The sequence below is a fragment of the Budorcas taxicolor genome, chromosome 4 (genome assembly GCF_023091745.1).
Source record: "Budorcas taxicolor isolate Tak-1 chromosome 4, Takin1.1, whole genome shotgun sequence".
Taxonomy (NCBI): Eukaryota; Metazoa; Chordata; class Mammalia; order Artiodactyla; family Bovidae; genus Budorcas; species Budorcas taxicolor.
In genome coordinates this window covers 93,941,543-93,961,481 of record NC_068913.1, presented here as the reverse complement: position 1 = coordinate 93,961,481, position 19,939 = coordinate 93,941,543, and the positions used below count along the sequence as shown (strand labels likewise).

General features: G+C 43.2%; 1 protein-coding gene across 1 annotated transcript in view; it reads right to left on the bottom strand.

Moving 5' to 3' along the window:
* Positions 1-19,939, bottom strand: part of SND1 (staphylococcal nuclease and tudor domain containing 1) — a 419,879-nt gene that overhangs the window by 192,876 nt on the left and 207,064 nt on the right. Inside the window, exon 13 of the mRNA XM_052638359.1 lies at positions 4,045-4,155. Within this exon, the coding sequence (XP_052494319.1) occupies positions 4,045-4,155 (111 nt within the window). The remainder of the gene's footprint in view (positions 1-4,044; positions 4,156-19,939) is intronic.

Genomic DNA, 19,939 nt, shown 5'->3' with positions numbered 1-19,939 from the left:
GAATTTGAGAGACTGTGTAATACCTTATAAATACAAAGGGTCCCTATAATGAATGACCCAGTATCTTGGAAATACCTAGGGAAGGATATGTGACTCCCAACAGGAGTCAGAGCCCTGCCTTCAGCTTAAAATACTTTGTCAAGATAGACAAAGTAGCCAGCCCACTGGGCAAGAAATACTGAAGTCAGACAAGAATGAGACGTATTGGGAAGTCAGTATAGGAGTGGAAAATTAGAATGATGCAGAAAGGAACAACACAGTTGCCAAGGAGACCATGTGATGTCCCTGACAGAGGGCACCAAGTTCAGGAGAGTCATCAGCGTACGGGTCAGCTGTACCCAAGTTCTTTTTACTAAAAATGTCGAGGACACACACTGCAGCTCTCAAGGCTGGGACACAACCAGGGGCTTTTCAATGGAGCCCACGAGAGAAGCGAGGCCCCAAAATACACAGAATAGTGCCAAACCCTTATCTTGCCGGGACACAAGGTAAGGAGGGAAGAGGCAACCAATGATAGACAAGTGAACTAGAAAGGAAGGCCGCCTGCCGGGAACGAGGGATTCATTTGTCCTTTAAACAAAAAAAGATGTGGCTTTCTCAAGATGCGTCCTGTGTTTGAGGCGTGTTGAGGGTTTCCCAAAAGCAAAGTGCCATTTGAATGAAGGCATGGCAAAGGGTCGGGCGCACACAGAACAGAGCTGTGGAGGGTACGGTGAGCTCGTTTCTGGCAGGCAGGTGGATATGCTTGAAAGCATAGGGAGCTGCAAATTGGCATTCTTCTTCCTCTTCTGTCTCACCCGCTCTCCCGACGTGTACCTGATGAGTCATTCCCTGAGCTCCCATCAGAGGATCTGAGAAAGGTCGGCAGATCATAGCCCCTCACAGAAGAAGCAGGGGCGGCAGGGCTCATCAGCTCCTGTGCAGGCAGCTGTGCTGACCCAAAGAGTTAACAGCCAAGTTAACAGGCTGCCCTTTCCCCAAAGCTTACAACATTTCTCTAAAAGGATTAATGGCTGAGCAGCGCTCCGGGAAGCTAAGAGAGCATTGGGCACCATGGCCAAGACCACTAGTGACAACGAGAGAAGAAAATGGGGATCTGGGGCTCAGGGACAGAGAAGTCTCTCGGAATCACCATCCTTGGGTGACTCAAGATGACTGCTGGCCTTGCCATGTTACCTTCACCCACTTATTACTCATTCAAAGAGTTCCAAGATGAGTGACTTGCCCTGAACACAGCAGATGTTATTCATTCGCCCTTCGCTAAAGCATTAGATACAGTACCTCCAGAAATTTAACTTGGGAAATTAATTCAAATTGGCGTGGTTCAGTACACAATCACTGAAGATTAAAAAGGGACTGCAGGATGATAAACAAAAGACAGTTAAGTGACAGTCCAGGCAGTGAAAGACTGGGAGTCAACAGCAAAGCCATTCTTGTTTAGGGGTTCTATTCAGGGCCAAGGAACGGAGTGAACAACTTACTAATGAAATCTGCAGAGGACACTCAGCTGGGAGGTGGAGGAACCACATGGACAGGGACATAAAATTACCAGGCCGAAAATTGTGGGAAAAAAAAAAATACAGCTTATCTATCCAGGGGAATTACATAGATAGGTGAACTCAGAGTTGAACTCAGATCACATTCATGAGAAGGGCAGGGTAAGGGGCAGAGGCAGCAAGCACAAAGTGCTCTGACATGTCATAACATGACATGAACACGGAAGTGCTGAGGTGACACAGGGAATGTCTCCTAGGGGCTGGAGTGCAAATGAGGGCAACTTAAGATAAAGCAGCGTTGAGGAAAGAGGTGCCACCATTCCTTTCTGGCAGGTGTTCCTGTCTTTCTCGCTGGGGCTGGCATCTAGAAGACGATGTGGAGCCACCTTCCTGGGGCTCGTGGACAGCACTGCTCCCGAGGAGGGCTCACTTGCAGGTCACACGGGCCACTTCTAGCGCGTCGTGAGGTATGTACTGCCTCATGGCGGTGCCTCACCGGCCAGGGGAATCACTTGATAGCTCTCTGTTTAGTCAACCTGCCACAGGGCCGTGGCCCCAAAGCCAGTTTTTCCACCATCAGTCTGAAATCGGTGGCTCAACACAATTATCTCTAGGCAGCTCACTGCTTTAACAGGCAAGCATCTTGTTACATTCCATCAGCTCAAAATGAGAACGGGACTGTTTTCTTCTTAAAACCTAAAAAATTTCACCAACTCTGCATACTCATTAAACATTAGAGCACAACACAGCTACTTCCGACAGCATAATAAGAGCTTGCTGTGGCCTCACTTTCCGGAGCAGCTAGGCAAATTATTTTCATGCTCACATGCCTGTCAGAGTTAAACATTCACTAGTGGCGGAGAGAAGGCAGAGCGGAAAATGGGACTCAAGATCCCATGGAATGGCTAAGGGCTCCCGCTAAACTGGCAAGGCAAGACTGCTTCTTCGGATACCGTCAGACCAACTGAGCGTGCCCAGCAAGAACCCACCCCCGAGTCCCACATAAAGAACAGTCTAATCATTGCCCATTTCCCAGAATAGCGAGATCATCAAAAGTACTTGAAGTGTGGAGCTGCATTTCCCGCTATGGGTCCTTTCAACCCATCGGCTTAATGATAGTATAGGCAGGGAGAGAAGCCTAAGATGTGAGGGAGGATTAAAGAGAAACATCAGTTATGGGCTACACATTGTATTATTATGTTTTAATATTTTAATGTGTTTATTTGGTTGCGCTGGGTCTTAGTTATAGCATGTGGGATCTAGCTCCCCTGACCAGGGATTGAACGTGGGCCCCCCTGCATTGGAGCAGAGTCACAGCTACTGGACCACCAGGGAAATCCATGTGGTATTATTTTACACTAGACATTCAACAACCAAAGACACCAAACTTTGTGCTTAAGAATGAAGTCTTAGGCAGGTCCTCCAGGGAAAATCCCACAAGAAAAGAATCCAAAAAGCCATAGCAATGCGACAGGCTGTTCTCTTGGCTGACGTCGTGTGACATCCTACAGATGCCCTATTCATCAGAATGTGACATGGTGTTGAGAGGTAACTGTCTCCTATCAGGTCAATGTTCTGGGCCAAAGAGCAAGAGAAGTGATGTCAGGGACGAAATCTGAGTCACAGATAACACGGGCTCAAACTCATTCCTCCATGAACTGTGGAGCACAGGCTGGCAACTAACAAACTTCTGGACAAACCCCTAGGTCACAGCAAAGTGTCTGCATGAGACAAGTATCTGAAGCCGCTCTGAAACAATGGGTATATCCTGGTAGAGTGCAGCAGTCTGCTGAGCTCTGGATCAGAGCAGGGATCCAGCAATGGTCACTGAGCTCTTGCCGTTTCCAGGGAAGGCTAGAAGAATTATTCTGCTCCCAGTCCCGTCTGGTGACAGAAGGCCCCATGAGAAAGAGCCCTGAGAAAGGTCCCTGCTAAGAAATACTGCTGAGCAGCATGCGTGTCCTTGGGGCAATCAGCCACAGGGATGGAGGACAAAAGGAAAATGTCACGGGGCTTCTCACAAATGCTCTCCTGCCAGCTGTCAGAAGTGTGACACCCAAACTCATTCCCTAATAAATGTTTTCATTTCCTTTGTACATGATGAAAGGTCTAGAGGTGGTAAGTGGGAGGGGCTGGGGAGCAGAGGCCCCTGGAGGGATGAACCCGAGGCAAACGTCCTGCACAGTAAGCCGAGCTCCACAGTTTGTTCCTGGGAAGGAAAGGATGGTGGAGATAAAAATATTCCACATCGTATTTACTCATCTGTTTATTTTACAACATCTTCTGGGAAGATTACGTCTAATATATGCCTAAATTTTGCAAATTTTAAAAAACAGAGGCCCCAGCGTGCTTAACCTGGGTTAGATTGCAAGTATGAAGTGAGGCCCCTTTTATCTTGAAGAGGAAAAGCTACAATCATAAAAGAATATGGGCTTTCTCAGAATGTTGCTTTCCATCACATTCTGCTCAGGGGCAGGCAGGGGAGTGGGAAAGAATAAAGTGAAGCTGGGGGACCCAAGGCATTCACTTTAATAATTAGGCATCTCACCTGGCCTCGGCGGCGAGCAGTTCATCATAGTGAGAGGACCGCTGATCATCATCCTGCCGGTATCTGATCACCGTGGCTAGACCTTTGCTGACAAGGGCCTCGGCAATGTTTCTGAAACAGAAAAGATAGGTCAGTGAGCACTCAAGGTGCATATGGGGCTCAGTCAACAGCAATAACAACAGTTAGCACCTGGAGGTCTTAAGGCATCCCGGCAGAGGGAGGGAGTTCAAGACCAATGAGTTGCTAAGCTAGAAATCCAAACAAAAAGGGGGAATAACCAAGTCCCCTGGCTCAGCATTTTTTTTCTGGTTAGTACAGTCAGATGCTATATCAATCCGTACATAAAACCTGGCAGAAAATATCTGTAAAAAGCCCACATTAGGCAGGGCTATTTACAGAATGGTATAAACAAGTCACTACCCTCAAGAAAAGTCTGCTCTAAAATACCAGGCACACAGATAAAAAACAAAGCACATAAAAGCATGACCTAAATTTCCCCAAATCTCTTTTCTAGCCTATACTGGAACTAGAAAATACTGTGCTCCAGTTTGGCAAACTTAGAAATGCTGGTTTCATGGAACACTCAAGAGTGTGTCTTTTCTCATTAGAACCCTGGACACTGACTCTCCGCTGACTCCAAGCAGGCCTGGGTGAGGTGAGGTTAAGAGAATTGTGGGGTGGCAGAGGGGTGGTGCTGGGGTAGGATGAAACATCTTCATTAAAAACGGCATGAGCGAGGGAACAAAGTAAAAAAGTAGAAAATCGCAGATGACCAGTTTTGAAGCAATACTCCCTACAGTCCTTTTAGGACCACAGAATATTCAGATTAGAACCCTGCTTTAAAAAAAAAACAAAACTTCAACGTGCTGCACAGTCTCTTCACTAGAATAAGACAGCGGGGCCACTGTAAGCGACTTTCATCTACTCAGAAGAGTACACTGGAAATGATGCTCGGACAGCTAATGAAGCGTTTTCGCCTAGTTCCTCCTCAACCGGAAAAGGGAACTTCGATGGGCAAAAGTGAAACTGCAGAAACAGATTTTCAAAAGTTACCTGTAGCAAGTAACTGCAAGACAAGAGGCACGGTATCACTGGGGGAGAGCGGCGGTTACGTCTTTCTTTGTGTCTGTCATAACTACACCAGAGGACCCACTCAGACCATCTGGTGAGCTGCCCTTTAGGGAGGAGGGATGGTAAGGAATAGGCTACTGTACCATATGCTATGATTTAGTGTTGCTGGGGAAGGCAGTTAACTCTCAGCACTCTGGTGCTCTCCGACTCCCAGCCTATGGGGATGCCGTGAGCTGGGCTAAACCAGTCTACGGGCATGCTCAAGCCACTTAAGGGTTCTCTTCATCGAGGCCCAGGGATTTACTTTAAAAGAAAAAAAGAAAAAAGAAAAAGAGAGGGGGGAATATGTGCAGGGAGGCGAAGAAGGAAAAGATGCTGCGGCTGATTCTCTTCTCATTATGTGCCCCTCTGCTGCCTGTTTATCTACTGCCAGCACGATATTAATATCTCCAAACTGCCACGGAATTAGCACTTCTCAAAATCCACTCCCACAAAGAGGCTGCTTTGCTGGCCACCCTGTCTCCTGAGTCACCACATAAGCGTGCTGGCAAACGCTGTCATCACTGAGCTGGGTTTGGCAGGGTGGAGAATGCCAGCAGCCCCAAGTTAGCAGCTGTAGATGGGGAGAATTTAACTAAGGGTCTCACCCAAGACCCAAGAGGGCAGGAGAGAGGCTCTGCCCACCAAGAGGCCAGAGGGACGGCTGGGACACGCCCACCTGCAACAGGTTGTGAGGGCTTAGTGATCGGAAATGCCAGAACAACAAAGACATGTTTGGTACTGTGTTTGGAATAACAAAGTATTGACATTTTACAGTCGATATGTGGGGTCTGGAACAGAAAGCTGGAATGACAGAGCAGGCGAGGGAAAAATCCACACAAATAAGCTTCTATATGAAAAGCTGGAGAATACAAAGCAAAACAGTGCAAATGTTTAATGATCCATCCTGGCTAATGCTGCTCCAATCAATTCACAGTATTGAACTGAGTTCCTGCGTGTCCAGCAGAACCAAGGACACAACCCTTTTCTCTCCTGCGGGCTTCTCACCCTCTGGATCCTGCCAGCAAATATCTGCAAACCAGTTAGGGCCTCAGATTCTAAACTCCATGACCTGCCCATCACCTCCAGTCCCTTCTCTCCAAAGCTTCAGTGCAATCCATGTTTTCTTAGCTTCTTTTCCCTAAACACAGACTTTTCCTGGAGAACGGCTGCAATGTTAGTGCTCAGAGGCACGAAGGTAAAAACACAGGAAACAATGACAGATATGACTACAGGGCCCCGCCCATGAGCCAGGTGTGTGAGAATCATACCGCGTGCATTTTCATCTTGGTATGTGTTCCCCTGTGAAATCACGCCATATTACAATTAATTCATCACCCATCTTCCAACTCAAACTGATAAGGTCGAAGAGGGCAAGGGCTATGTCTTTCTTGCTTTGTAGCCAAGTATAAGAAATACATTGCTGGAACATTCTTATCCTAAGCGTTTATTAGCTAAGCTTGCCCAGCATAGAATTAAGAACAAAAGCTTTCAACATGTCTTCCCAGCTTTTGTCATTCTCCTCCCCATTATCTAAGACTTGTATTTAAAGAGAATGAAAGGGAGACAAATAAAATGGAATTAGCCGAGATCCGTGTACTTGACTCTCTCATTCATTTCTTTGGGCCACTAATGAAAGGTCAGGAGATTTCCCTCTGGCCAAAGATGCCTCAGAACTCGACACTGGTGTACTGATTAGTTGCCCAGTAAGGAAAGAGAACATTAAATTATGTGCCATGACATTATGCTGCTTTAGACAAATTTATAAATTCTGCTTTCTTGCGTGTATCAGTAATTCTACTCCAATTACACATGTCTGGCTCGAATGGGTAATTCACAATCAGCATACAAAAAGGGACCTAACAGTCTTGAAAGTCTAACAGGAAATCATCTCTCTCTGTATCAGCTGGAAACAGAAAGAGCAAGTGCTGGACTTGAAATGCTTCTCCAAGCTCAAGGAGAATTTTAGGTTATATGGGAAGTGAACTGTTTCCACCATGCAGGATCAGATGTTCCTGAGAAAAACAGAAGCAACATGGGTCACTTGAGCTTTCTCAAAAGATCTCCATGTACCTACATCCTCCCTGCCCACTCGTTTCCACAGCAAGCAGGTTGTAAAAAGCATCTACTTTCTCATTATAAGATACTTTTGAAACCATGGGGTACTGTATTCTGCCAATCTGGAAAAGGTATGCTGTGCCCATATATGAGCATAGGATTTTTGAAATGTAGATTTCACTCACAATAATTACTTGATCACACTTTTGCCTGCCTTCCCCAATCCCTACACCCCAAACCTAAGATTGGAAGCAATAATATATACAGAGAAGGTCAGACAACTGACTAAAACTAACTAGATTACTTAAAAGTAGGGGAAGGAGGGGATAATTTTAAAACAATCTTACAGAAAAACTGTACATACAATAACAAAGAACACGCCAATCTCTCTTTCATTTGAGAGCAAATGACCTGTTTACACCATCATCCCCCAAACCGTTAATGTATATTTCTGACAAATCAGCATATTTTTCGACATAGTCAGTAAATAATGACTTGAACCAAGATATCGATGTGGACACATTATTGCCATCTAACATACAACCCTACTCAAATTTTGTCAACTGTTCCAATAGAGAACTTAGGGGAAAGCGGATCTAGAGCAGAATCAGATTTTGCATTTTGTTATCCTGTGTCCTCAGTCTGGAGAAGTTCAATCTTTCTTAGTCTACCACAGTCCTGAAACTTCTCACAAGTACAGGCCAGTAATTTTGGACTGTCTGATGTCTCTGTGATCAGCGGCAAGTTATGAATCTTTGGCAGGAATATCACAGAAGTGATGCCATGTTGTTCCCGTGGCCTCCTTTGAAATGACGTGTAATTTACTGATAATGTTAATTTTGATCACTTGATTCAGGCAGTGTCTACCAGGCTTCTCCACTATGAAGTTACTCTCTTCCTCTTTATAACAGGTATTGAAAAACTATGTAGCTTTTAAACTCCCAAGTTATTCATTTACTGATTTGTAGAGGTTTATGGTCACAAAATATTTTATCTAAAGAGCCATATAATCCATTACAATTGTTATTTTTTCTGATGCTGAAATTATTCCCAATTTGGCCATTGGGAGCCGGGTCAAGCTGGCTCCTGTGTCCTGTCATCCTTTGAGCACTTCCTTGCTTTCAGGCCACAGTGTGTTCCAGGCTCATCTTCCACTGTTTTCTGCAGCTCTGAAATCAGCCATTTATCCAAATAGTCCACATTTACATTTTTATCTCCATACACTTATTTCTGTATCTATAACCATTGAAAACCATGTGTGGCAGTCATGAAAACGTGCCTCTCGGATCTCTGACTGCAGGAAGCATAACTGACTGACAGCCCCAGCTGCTGTGCTCTGAAACCCATCGCTGTTTCCGCCAAAGCTACGCTTCCCCCCAGCTGCTTCCAGCCAATGAGTGAGTGCAGTGGAGACACTACAACCGGCCTGCTGCTCAGAGACCTGGCCGTGCTCTGAAAGGGAGCTGCGGCTTTGAGCACGCCCCCTCACCTTCGCTGGAACTCCCAGGACTGCCCAGCCCGATTAGATGTTTCCAGTTCAACCTTCTATCCTTCCCTTTTCCACAGAGGCTAAGCATTCACAGCCTCCGCCAGCTCCCTTCCCATTTTCTCTGTTTCCCCCAATTAACCTCTTGTCTATTTCATCCTGTCTTGGCATCACCTTTTTAGCACACCATGAGTTCACAAAGGTACTACAACCCCATCCAACGCTTCAGGGCACATGCAGTTCTCTTCCTTTCCTTATCTGTACATCCCTTCTGACTGTGAGAAGCCTGCCTTCCACTATCCTTAATACTTTTACTTACATGAATAATCTTCTCTGCATACACATACAGCGTCTCACTTACACCTTCTTTGACTTCCACGATTTGGTCCTAGTTGCCATGGACAGAGGAGCCTGGCGGGCTACAGTCCATAGGGTTGCAAAGAGTCAGACACGACCAAACGACTAAGCACAGCACATGGTACAGCTAATTTAAAGGGTATATGCTACTGGTCAAAAGAGAAGCTAGGGTAAACGGATAAGTAAATTTCAAGAGTGCACATAAGGCATAATACCATTACACACACACATACAAACACACTTCATTCTCCATCTGAGTAAGGATAACAGATAATTCTCAATGGCTCTGGCTCATAGATCTCTATCTAGCTATTTGAGCTTAACATTTTCCACTTAAAAACCATCAACATTTTATCAGTCACTGAGGTGTCCATGGAGATTAAAAAGCAGAGTATTTCCTTGAGGCAAATGAACACGTGGACACATATTCAGAATAAAGTAAGCCCATAAAGAAATGCTTTCACTGTATTATGGAGTCAAGGCTAAAGGAAACGGTTGAAAGACCACAGCTCAATTCATGTATAACAGTCACATCACCTCTAGAAGAGGCACCGTCTCACGTGTGTGCTTCCACCCACACACATGCATGCACTCCCCATATGATTTTTCTACAATAACTTCAAGGTCCCATGGGTCGAATTTCATAAACTGAGCGTACAATGTACCCCATGGCTATATATTGTGAGAATATGATCCAACAAGGCATGAGGCATATAGACAGGGCCTTTGTCACCCGCGACCCATAAAAGCTCCAGTATCTTAAGCTGGGAAACTGACTCCACTTCCTTCCACACTGGCTGGAGCTTCACCACAAGGATGCGCTCCCTCACAAGCTCTGAGATGAAGCGTCCTGGCTGACAGGGCTCACCAGTTTATTTCTAATATATCAGATGGCTCATCTCATACCTCAGCGCTGTGGGGCTGAACCACAGGGAACCTATGGAGTGCAAGGGGCAGCTAATGTCCTTCTTTGCAAATAGGTTAGAGACCAGGAAGGAGGGAGAGATCACCCTAAGACTGGGTAATGAGGCAGGAAGCAAGCACTGGACAGAGTGCTTTTCTTCAGAGTACGAGGGCCACCTTGGCTCATATACACAGAAAACATGGGCTTTTCAGTCTAAAAGGGTGAAGAAGGTGGGAGTGGGGGGATGATTAATGGCCAACAGGCCCCAAGGTCAGGCTCCCCTCCAACCTTTTCCATGAGTTCATACTCAGACCTCTAATATGCACACCAGAATTTCAGGCTTGAGACAGACTTGACTTTTATAGACTCGCAAAATAAGACTGTAAAGGTTGAGAGTGAAATTCTGGGTGAGAGGGATCTACAGACAATGGGCCATGAATAAGGATCTTTACTGACTGTGGTTTCTCCCCCAGGCCTCAAACTAGGAAAAAGCCCAACAGAGCAACAAGGAGCTGCCGTAAGCCAGTACAGTGCTGTCTACAAGGGGGAGGCCAGTACAACACTGTCTACAAGGGGTTGTGCTATGCCTGTCCCATCTAGCGTCTAAACTGTCTTTTATCCTCTGATTTCAGATTGAGTTCCTAAGAATCTGAGACAATGACACTCCGATTTTTTTTTTCCCTTAAAATATATCCAGGAGGCACTTCCCGCATGACCAAGCAGCGCATGTAGACAGGAGACTCTGTTTTAGAAGCATTGGTAATTAGAAACATCTGAGGTGGCACACCTCCTTTGTATGTGCCCCAAATCTCTCCCCCACCGTCTTCCCTATTTTTTCACTCAACCCTTGAACTAATGCAATTCTAAAAATAACTAAAATAGATTTTTTGGATCTTTTTACTCTTCATGGTTCCCTTTTCTGTTTAACAAGTCCTGTCACCGGGATAGTCACCAGAGGGTCTGAACGATGGCTAGGGACTTTCCCAGAACTTGTAACATAGATCAAAAACAAAAAGGAAGCAGCTTTAGAAACTACAGTGAAATGAAGGAGGAAAAAGTTATTATCAAGCATGGCATTCGGTACCGAGTGTCTCAGGGCAGGATGTATTCACTCCAGACACAGAGCCAAAGGTGACTGCTTTTGTCAACCCACCAGGCCAGCTGTGGTAATGAACATGAAACATGGCATGATCCACAAAGCAGCAGGACCTCAGGAAGCTGGACTCAAGAGCAGGGAGGTATAGAATGGACTGATCTGAGTAGCTTTAGAAGCTAATCAAACAAAAAAAGGATGGGGAAAAGGGGGAGTTAGGGAGTTTGGGATTCACATGTCCACACTGCTATATTTAAAATGGATAACCAACACGGACCTGCGATACAGCACAGGGAACTCTGCTCAATGCAGCCTGGATGGGAGGGGAGTTTGGGGGAAAATGGATACATGCATTATCTGTACATGTAACATATGTATGCCTGAGTCCTTTTGCTCTCCACCTGAAGCTATGACAACATTATTGGCTATGGCTGTTTAGTCACTAAGTCATGTCTGACTTTTTGTCACTAAGTCATGTCTGACTCTTTGTGCCTCAGGGACTGTAGCCTGCCAGGCTCCTCTGTCCATGGGATTTCCCAAGCAAGAATACTGGAGTCAGTTGCCATTTCCTTCTCCAATTATTGGCTATACACTAATATAAAAAAGGACCCTTTCAAACAAAACACCCTCAATAAGTAGTTCGTATTTAATGAGAATTAATTCCGAATATATACAGGTTCTAAACAGAACTGTTCTACCAGTGAGAGCATTTTCTAGAGATTGGACTGGAGATACAAAAATCAAGACTTCTTAGGATCAAGGACTCTATTTTTGTACTTTCATAAATCCTAATCATTCTTCCTTTGTAGGGAAGGTGATGTGGAAAGAAAACAATGAAGACTGATACGGATTTAGCCCAGCTGGAAGAATCCAGAAGGATGCATGATTAAAATGAAATCCAAGGAGATCTACAAACAAGATTTGCAGAAACAAAGAAATGAAAGGAAGAAGGGAGGGAAGAGTGGAGATGAAAGAGAAAGGGGAAAGGGAATCATTCCATGAAAAAACGACTGCTTCACAATAAATAAAGACAATATTCAAGACAAATAAATCCTTGAATCCTCAACACAGACATCCATCCAACCCTCAGTGTCAATAGTAGGCTTACCCCTGGACATGGGCAAAAGCCTAAGCAGCATCAGGGGCCACGACCCACTGCACACCAAGAGCGCTCTTCAGTTTGGGAAGAAAAGGAAGAAAAGCAAAGATATCTAGGGACCAGGGCGTAAAAATGTGGGTGATGAAGGTGTGACTTCTCATTCAGCCTTCCAAGAACAGCCATTTTTCTTCTCCACTATGTGCCTGAGCCCTAATGTCCTCATTACCTTATTCCCACTCGAGCCCTGCATGAGGGCTCACCTAACCTCATCTCCTGAAACACCAATGGACAGGAAAGAAGACAGAACCCTACTTGGAAGCAGGAGAATTAAACACCTAATTCACTTCTTAACTCTGGCTAGGGGAGAGAACAGTGCTGGAAATATGGGTCAAAACAATTTTAAAAAGGCAAGGGAAAAGGCATAACACCCAATGGTTATGCTTACTAAATAGACAATTTTATTCTGCCCCCAGGATTTCTGCAGTACTGTAATCTTATTGCCACCTCTTATATGATAGCTCCATTTATTCAGCAATATCCTGGTTATGGCTTTATAAGACAAGAAAAACTGTGGTATTATACTCTATTATGCCAGCTCTTCTCTGAGTACTGCTGTACTTTCAAGTCAGCAAAACATCAGAGGAGGTTATTAGTCCAGTGATGAACCTTGGTTGAGGTACGAGAGGCATATTAAGTGTAAGGAGCAATGAAATAATTCCACCTTCAAATATTACCCCAGTCTCCACCTCTCATAATAATAATGTCTGTTTCATAGAAGCTTCATGGATTAAGCTGAATCTCCCTTTTCCTGCAGGACAGAACATGGGGTACATACCCAAAGTGACACTTCCTCTACTGGACAACCACGTTTCCTTCCCAGGAGACAATTAGATCCCACAAAGACAACTAAGATAATCAATTAAATCAAGGATCTAGCTTGAAATAAGCAAGCTGTCTAACAAATATGCATTTCATATCCAAACTGGTCCACTCATTGCTAAATATGCCATACATTTACATTTCAAACTATTTGCAGGACATGTGAATTTGCATGACTCATCACCATGTAAAACTCAGCATTTCAAAAATAAAACTCACTTCCCAGATTAAGCTTTTCTCAAATCTACTAAATCAGCTCATTTCCCTAACATCTCTAATTGTGGGACCATTAGATTCCCAGTCACCTAAAGCTGACATCTGTATTCATTCCCAGATAAAATTAGTTGTCCAAACTTTGAACTCAAGTCTCCAGTGTTTCTCCCATGACTGTTTTCTATCCTGCTCTTTCTAACTTACCTGTCCACGTCCACCTCCCTCACCCACTCCCAAATCTGGTCTCCTTGCAAAGTTTTCCAATCCTGATCACTTTCAATTGAATCCTCTTAATCTTCATGCTCCAATCTACCACAACCACAAAAAACTTGTTTGAACTTTTCCAAGAATGATTTCAGATTTAATGACCATCTACTGGGTATCTGCTACAGGCCACGCTTTTAAACACACATTAATCGCGAATTAAGCCCTAATCGTATGGGCTTCCCAGGTGGCTCAGTGGTAAAGTATTGGCCTGCCAATGCAGGAGACATGGGTCAGAAGACCTCCCTGGAGGAGGAAACAGCAACCCACTCCAGTATTCTTGCCTGAAGAATCCCATGGACGGAGAGGCCTGGAGGGCTTAAGTCCATAGATTTGCGAAGAGTCAGACATAATTGAATGACTTGGCACACAACCTAATCTTTCCATAGCAAGAGAAAGGTGGTAAGTATGTATTTCTTAAAAAAAAAAAAAAAAAGTAATCAGTTTCAGGCTTGCTACAGGTAATCCTGTTAGTATATTAGTAAGTGGCAATCAAAACTAGAAGCTAGATTTTTAAAAATTTTAAATCCAGTTCTCTTTTTGACTACATTGCTACAAACTGCAGGTAAAGAAGCATTCTACAACAAAGCTCGCATATACCTCTCTAACCTTATTCTATGAAGTCTTTCAATCTTCTGCTTTAATCCAAGCAGTCAAGCGCTGCAGTCCCTCATCTCAATTCCTTTGGCTGGGCCATTCATTTGGCACTTATCTTTTACTGCTGCAGATTATTATCTTGCTTTGTGTTCATATCTTGTCTTCCCAACCAGATCATATTCCCTATTGGTCCAAAAAAAGAGCCAAACACTTAGTAGGCACTCAATAAATATTTATTGGGTAGCTGACTGATTGCATTCTCAGTGTTCCCAGGGGTCCTGTGGGTGGTTGGATGAAAACAAAAGTAATAACTGACTGAGTCATAGAATTTGAGCAAAAAGAGTCCATAGAGATAAACTAATCTGCAAACCTCCATATACAGATGAAGACAGACCCAGAGAGAAACCCTGAAAACTGTGAAATGAGATGTCTAAAGAAACAGAGTGACACCATCTCAGTGGGCATCTGAGAGCCTTCCGATTCTCAGCCTACATCCCTTTACTATGCTGCTGTCCTTTTACAGTTCTATAAAATAGGAGTAAATATACTGTGCACATGAATTATCCAAGACATGCATTAAAAAGTTATCAGCATGTTAAAAATAATCCATCCACATCATATTATAAATTTGACCACTCTAATACTAATAATCCTAGCTAAAATATACATTAAACATTTCATTATAATAATTTGCTTGCCTTTTGGGGATTCAGAGGACTTTTTTCTTTCTCTATGTTCCAACACACAATGTATAAATGCTGGCTGTAGGCATAAGCATGTTTTCTTCATCCCTTTTCTTTGCTCCTCTCTCCTTTGAGAAATTAACATTGTACAAATGAGTGGTGTGAGGTGAAAACCCCCCGAGCCTTCTCTCCCTCAGCGATGGTGGAGAAATGACCCTTTCCACTACCATCGTCCTGACTCCTGAATCAACTCATTGATCTAGGAGAGCTCCTGCTACACAAGCTGACTGGAGTCATCCCACACCGCACTGCAAAATACGGTCTTTACGTATTTGAGAGCCGTTAAAAAGTAGATGTTAAGAGGCAATTACATCCCCCCCTTCCAAGTGAAGAATAAAAACCAGTTTAGGAATATCTGTGAATTAAAGTGCAAAATATATGAAAGGTAAATTTCTAAAAGTTAAGAAAATATGTATCTATGTTTTTACAAAGACACTACTATAATTCAGATCCATGGATTAGAGGTGATGGTAAGAATGAATGAACAACGTAAATCTGAAATGGGCCTATCATTAGTAAATCTTCTACTTTTAAGTTCCTAAACGAAATAATTCATTTTTGTAATGGAAAAAACAGACCAGAGAGGCACTAAACTGCTTAGCAGTTAAAAGAGACACTCAGTGGGGCACAGTTAATTTTAAAAAGGAGTATCTAATTATCATATCTCACATCAACACTTTAATAAGGAAAAAAAAATCCTCATCTAAGTTATGAAAGTGAGTGAAGAGACTGAATAACACAGGAAAAGATGAATATCGTAAAACAAAAATGTTAAGAATAAATGTTTATCCAATTCTCCCTCATCAACAAAGAGACATTACACACAGCATTTATATTTATTTTCAATAGTGAAAGCCACTTAATGTTTCCCACTTCCTCCCTCCAAAGAGAGCAATTATGAGCTCGTTTCATAAAGAACCCATGGCACAGAGCTGTGATTCAAGCCAGAGGACCTGGGTTCCTACCCAGCTCTCTGGCCATTTAAACTCTTGTAAAGGAGCTAAGCCTGCACCAGTTTTCATATCTATAAAATGAGAATGTAGATCTAAATGCTGTATGAAATATGCTTCAGCTCAGAGACATTCTAATGTCATTTTTAAAGGGAGCTAGGTTTTACTTATCAATAGTCTTACATATCTTTATACAGCAATAACTGATAATATTCAAGGCCAACTAGCTTATGTATCATTTCAGTAAGTATTAAACAGAACCTGCCTGCCAACACAGGAGACATAAGAGATTAGGGTTTGATTCCTGGGTTGGGAAGATCCCCTGGAGGAAGAAAATGGCAACCCACTTCAGTATTCTTGCCTGCAGAACCCCATGGACAGAGGATCCTGGTGGGCCATAGTCCATAGGGTCGCAGAGTTGGACACAACTGAAGTGACTTAGCACATGGCACATATAGGGTTTAAACACAGTTCTGGTTGTGTTTGTGGCACAGGCACAATTTCTGGTTGTGGCCATAGGCACAGTGTGATCAGGCACTGTGGCAACAAGCAAGCACAATTTTTTCCAATCCCTGCCCTAAGGACTGTAAGTACCCTACACTCTCTGTGCACACATAGGGGCAAATGGTTTGTCTAGGCTACTGGGCAAACAAGAGGATTCTTCAAGGCTGATCACCTCTTTAAGATACAATGTATTACCTATATGTTCTAGAGTATAAAAAAGAGTAGGGAGTGATGAGCAAATATGAAATACGTAGTTTATTTTCTACCAGCAAAACTAAAGTTCAGCAGATTCTGTACTGTCTAGGACCTTCTGCTTTGGCTAAGAAATTTTATCAACAGCAAGAAACCGACCAACTTCATTAGTAGAAATGTGTTCAAAGAAGTGAGTCAAGAGTAGACTTAACATTTAGTGGCAATTTATTACATTTCTTTATCTCTGAGGTTCACAAGATTAGAGAGAGCTAGAAGTTTACTTCTGTGTCTTATTAAGAAAAATAAGTGAAAAAAATCAAAGAATCTTCATATTTACATGGTTTGCCAAGTATTACTACTACTTTGGTGTATCAAGTTAATACTTGAAAAATATAAGTAGTAGCAATATGTCAGTAAAACAACTATGAGATATTTGAATAGTCCTTCTGTGCTTAACACTATACAAAAGAATATAGATTATGGCACAGTAAGTATTAACAAGGAAAATGGACCTCATTATGACAGGGGAAAAAAAAAATCACAAAGACATCATTTGTTATAATCACAGAGCTTAGAGCTGAAAAGTCCAATTTCCTCATCTTATAGGTGGCTACTCTGAGAACTAAGACATTAAATACCACTTAGTGACTGAACTTCACTAGAACTCAGGTCTCAAGTCCTTCCATCTAGTCAGCCTGCCTCCAGTTTCCATATATAGAGACTAGAAAAGCTACGGATACATGGAACAACTCAGAGGGACCTCAAGATGATAGAGATGGAAAAAGATGAGTGGTTGTCACAGATGATGGGAGGGGAAAAGCTTAGGAGGAGTAGCACAAAGGAGATCTTTGTGATAACTGAAGAGCTGTCAGTCTAGACTATGGAGGCGGTTACATGAATCCACACACATGAGAAAAGAGACCTACATACATGCTGTCCCAGGGCCAAACTTCCTGTCTGTGCTATTGTTTGGTAATTGTGTAAGACATAACCACTGCGGGGAACTGGATAAAGGGTACCTGGGACGGACTCATGTTTAAATCTATAATTACTTCAAAATCAAGTTTTAAAAAAGGGGGCTTCCCTGGTGATCCAGTGGCTATGAGTCCACACTCCCAATGCAGGGGGCCTGGATTTGGCAACTAGATCCCACATGCTGCAACTGAAGATTCTGCATGCCGCAACTAAGACCCGGCACAGCCAAATAAAAATAAATAAATGTTTAAAAAGAGAGAAATCTCACAATCTTTTTTTTTTCTTTTAAAGTTAAAAGGTTTTCAGATACGCCCAGCACTCCTCTGTTCAAAACTCCAAGTACTTTCAATGGTCCATGAAAACCTACATGGTTTCCTGCCGTGTCCCCCTCCCACCTTCCTGTATTATGTACCAGGAATTAAAGTCCAAATATCTGTGACTTAGTATTCTAAATGCTGTGAACCTTGTAATTAGGCAAGCATAGTGTCCTGAAGAAGGACATACACAGACGCTCAACTGGGGTCTTGGTCTGCCTGGTTCACAAAGGTAAAGTTTCAGTAAGAAGTCAATACCTAAAGGGCGAGTGGGAGCTGGTGAAGGGAAATTATGTTCCCAGTACACAGAGCAAACTAACTTCAAGAATGATGTATTTTGGGACTTCCCTGGTGGTGCAATGGTTGAGAATCTGTCTGCCATATGTATACCTATGACTGATTCATGTTGACGCTTGGCAGAAATCAACAAAATTCTGTAAAGCAATTAGCCTTCAATTAAAAAATAAATAAAAAGAAAGAATCTGTCTGCCAATGCAGGGCACGTGGGTTCGATCCCTGCTCAGGGAGGACTGCGTGAGCCTAGGGGCATCTAAGACTGGGAGCCTACAGCCTGTGTCCCAGAACAAGAGAAGCTACCACAATGAGAAGCCTGTGTGCTACAACTAGAGAGTATTCCCTGCTCACAGCAACGAAGACGCAGCTTAGCCAAAAATAATAAAATGTGAGAAGAATGGCATCACCGACTCAATGGACATGAATTTGTGCAAACTCTGGGAGACAGTGACAGACAGACAGGGAAGTCTGGTGTGCTGCAGTCCAGGGGTTGCAGAGGATCAGACATGACTGGGCGACTGAACAGCAACAATAGTAAAAAAGAATAGTGTTCTGCTCTTATTTATTATTATTTTTACAGAAACAGATGAGAGCCAGGGCATATTAAATATAAACATAGAGAGGTAGGCTAGGGTCAGCTCATGGGTTTCTATTAATCCAAAAGGCTGTGGGATGATTAATGAAGACTTTAAGCAGGAGATCAGATTTATTTCAGAAAGCAAACTACAACAGCTGTGTGCAAAATGGATCAGAAGGGATTCAGACTAGAAACAGGAAGGCCGGTAGGAAGACTGACAGCATCAACCAGGCAGTGAGGAGAGAAAGGCTGAAATGAACCTGATATATACCTGTAGGCAATCAGGTACGGAGACAGGTGATAAAGATGACATTTTGATTTGTGGCATAAACGGCTAAGTAAAAGGTGGCACCATCAATCAAGATGTGATCACTTGAGTAAAGAAACAGCTTTTCAAGGGGAGATCGTGAGCTCCATTGCAGTTATACTGAACTTCAGTAAAAGGCAATGCCCATCCAGTCAAAAGCTGGATATATTGGCAGAGAGCCTGGTAGGAAGAACTGGGCTAGAGACACAGATTTCAGGTAGATTAGCAACATCTACCTGCAAACTGAAGCAAGGGGATGAATGAGACAATCCAGGAGACTGAGCAGAGGTAGGAAGAGGGTCAAGGGTAGCGGCTTAAGAAACACAAACATTTAAGTAGCTCTAAAGCAGACGGAGAACACGTAATCAGAATCGTAGAAAGAAATTCAGTCAAGTCTGGTGTACTGAAAAGGAGGGGGGAAAGTCCGAACAAGACTGTGATGTTTTAAATACTACAGAGAGAGCACACAAAAGATCGAGAAGTGTCTTTGAGGGAAGCACTGGTGTTCTAGGTAGGTTCAGTTTCAACGAGGTGGAGTAGCCAAAGCCAGATGGTAAAGAATGCATAGCAAATGGACACAGAGTTAAAACTGCTTTTAACCCAAATAATTTGGCTATGAAGACAAGGGAAGAATAAGAAAAGCAGATTGTAGTAAGAGAAGACTAAAGAGAAATTTTTAAAAATTGCTTTTAAAAGGGAGGTAGGGGGTACTGAATGGCACAAAATTCTTAGACCAAAAGAAAGAATTCAGGGCACATGGGTAGAAAAATGAGTTTGGAAAGAAAGAGGGTGAAATCTTGCGGAGATGGGAAAGGGAAAGATAAGAAAGCAAGCAGGAAGAAGACAAGTTTGGGGTTCAGAGACTAAGGAATTAAAGGCACTTTCCTGATAAGCCGGTATCTTCTCCAGAAAATAGATGAGTTTCTATGCTGAAAGTGAGAGAGAATGAGGTAGGGGGCATGACTGAAGACGTTTGTTA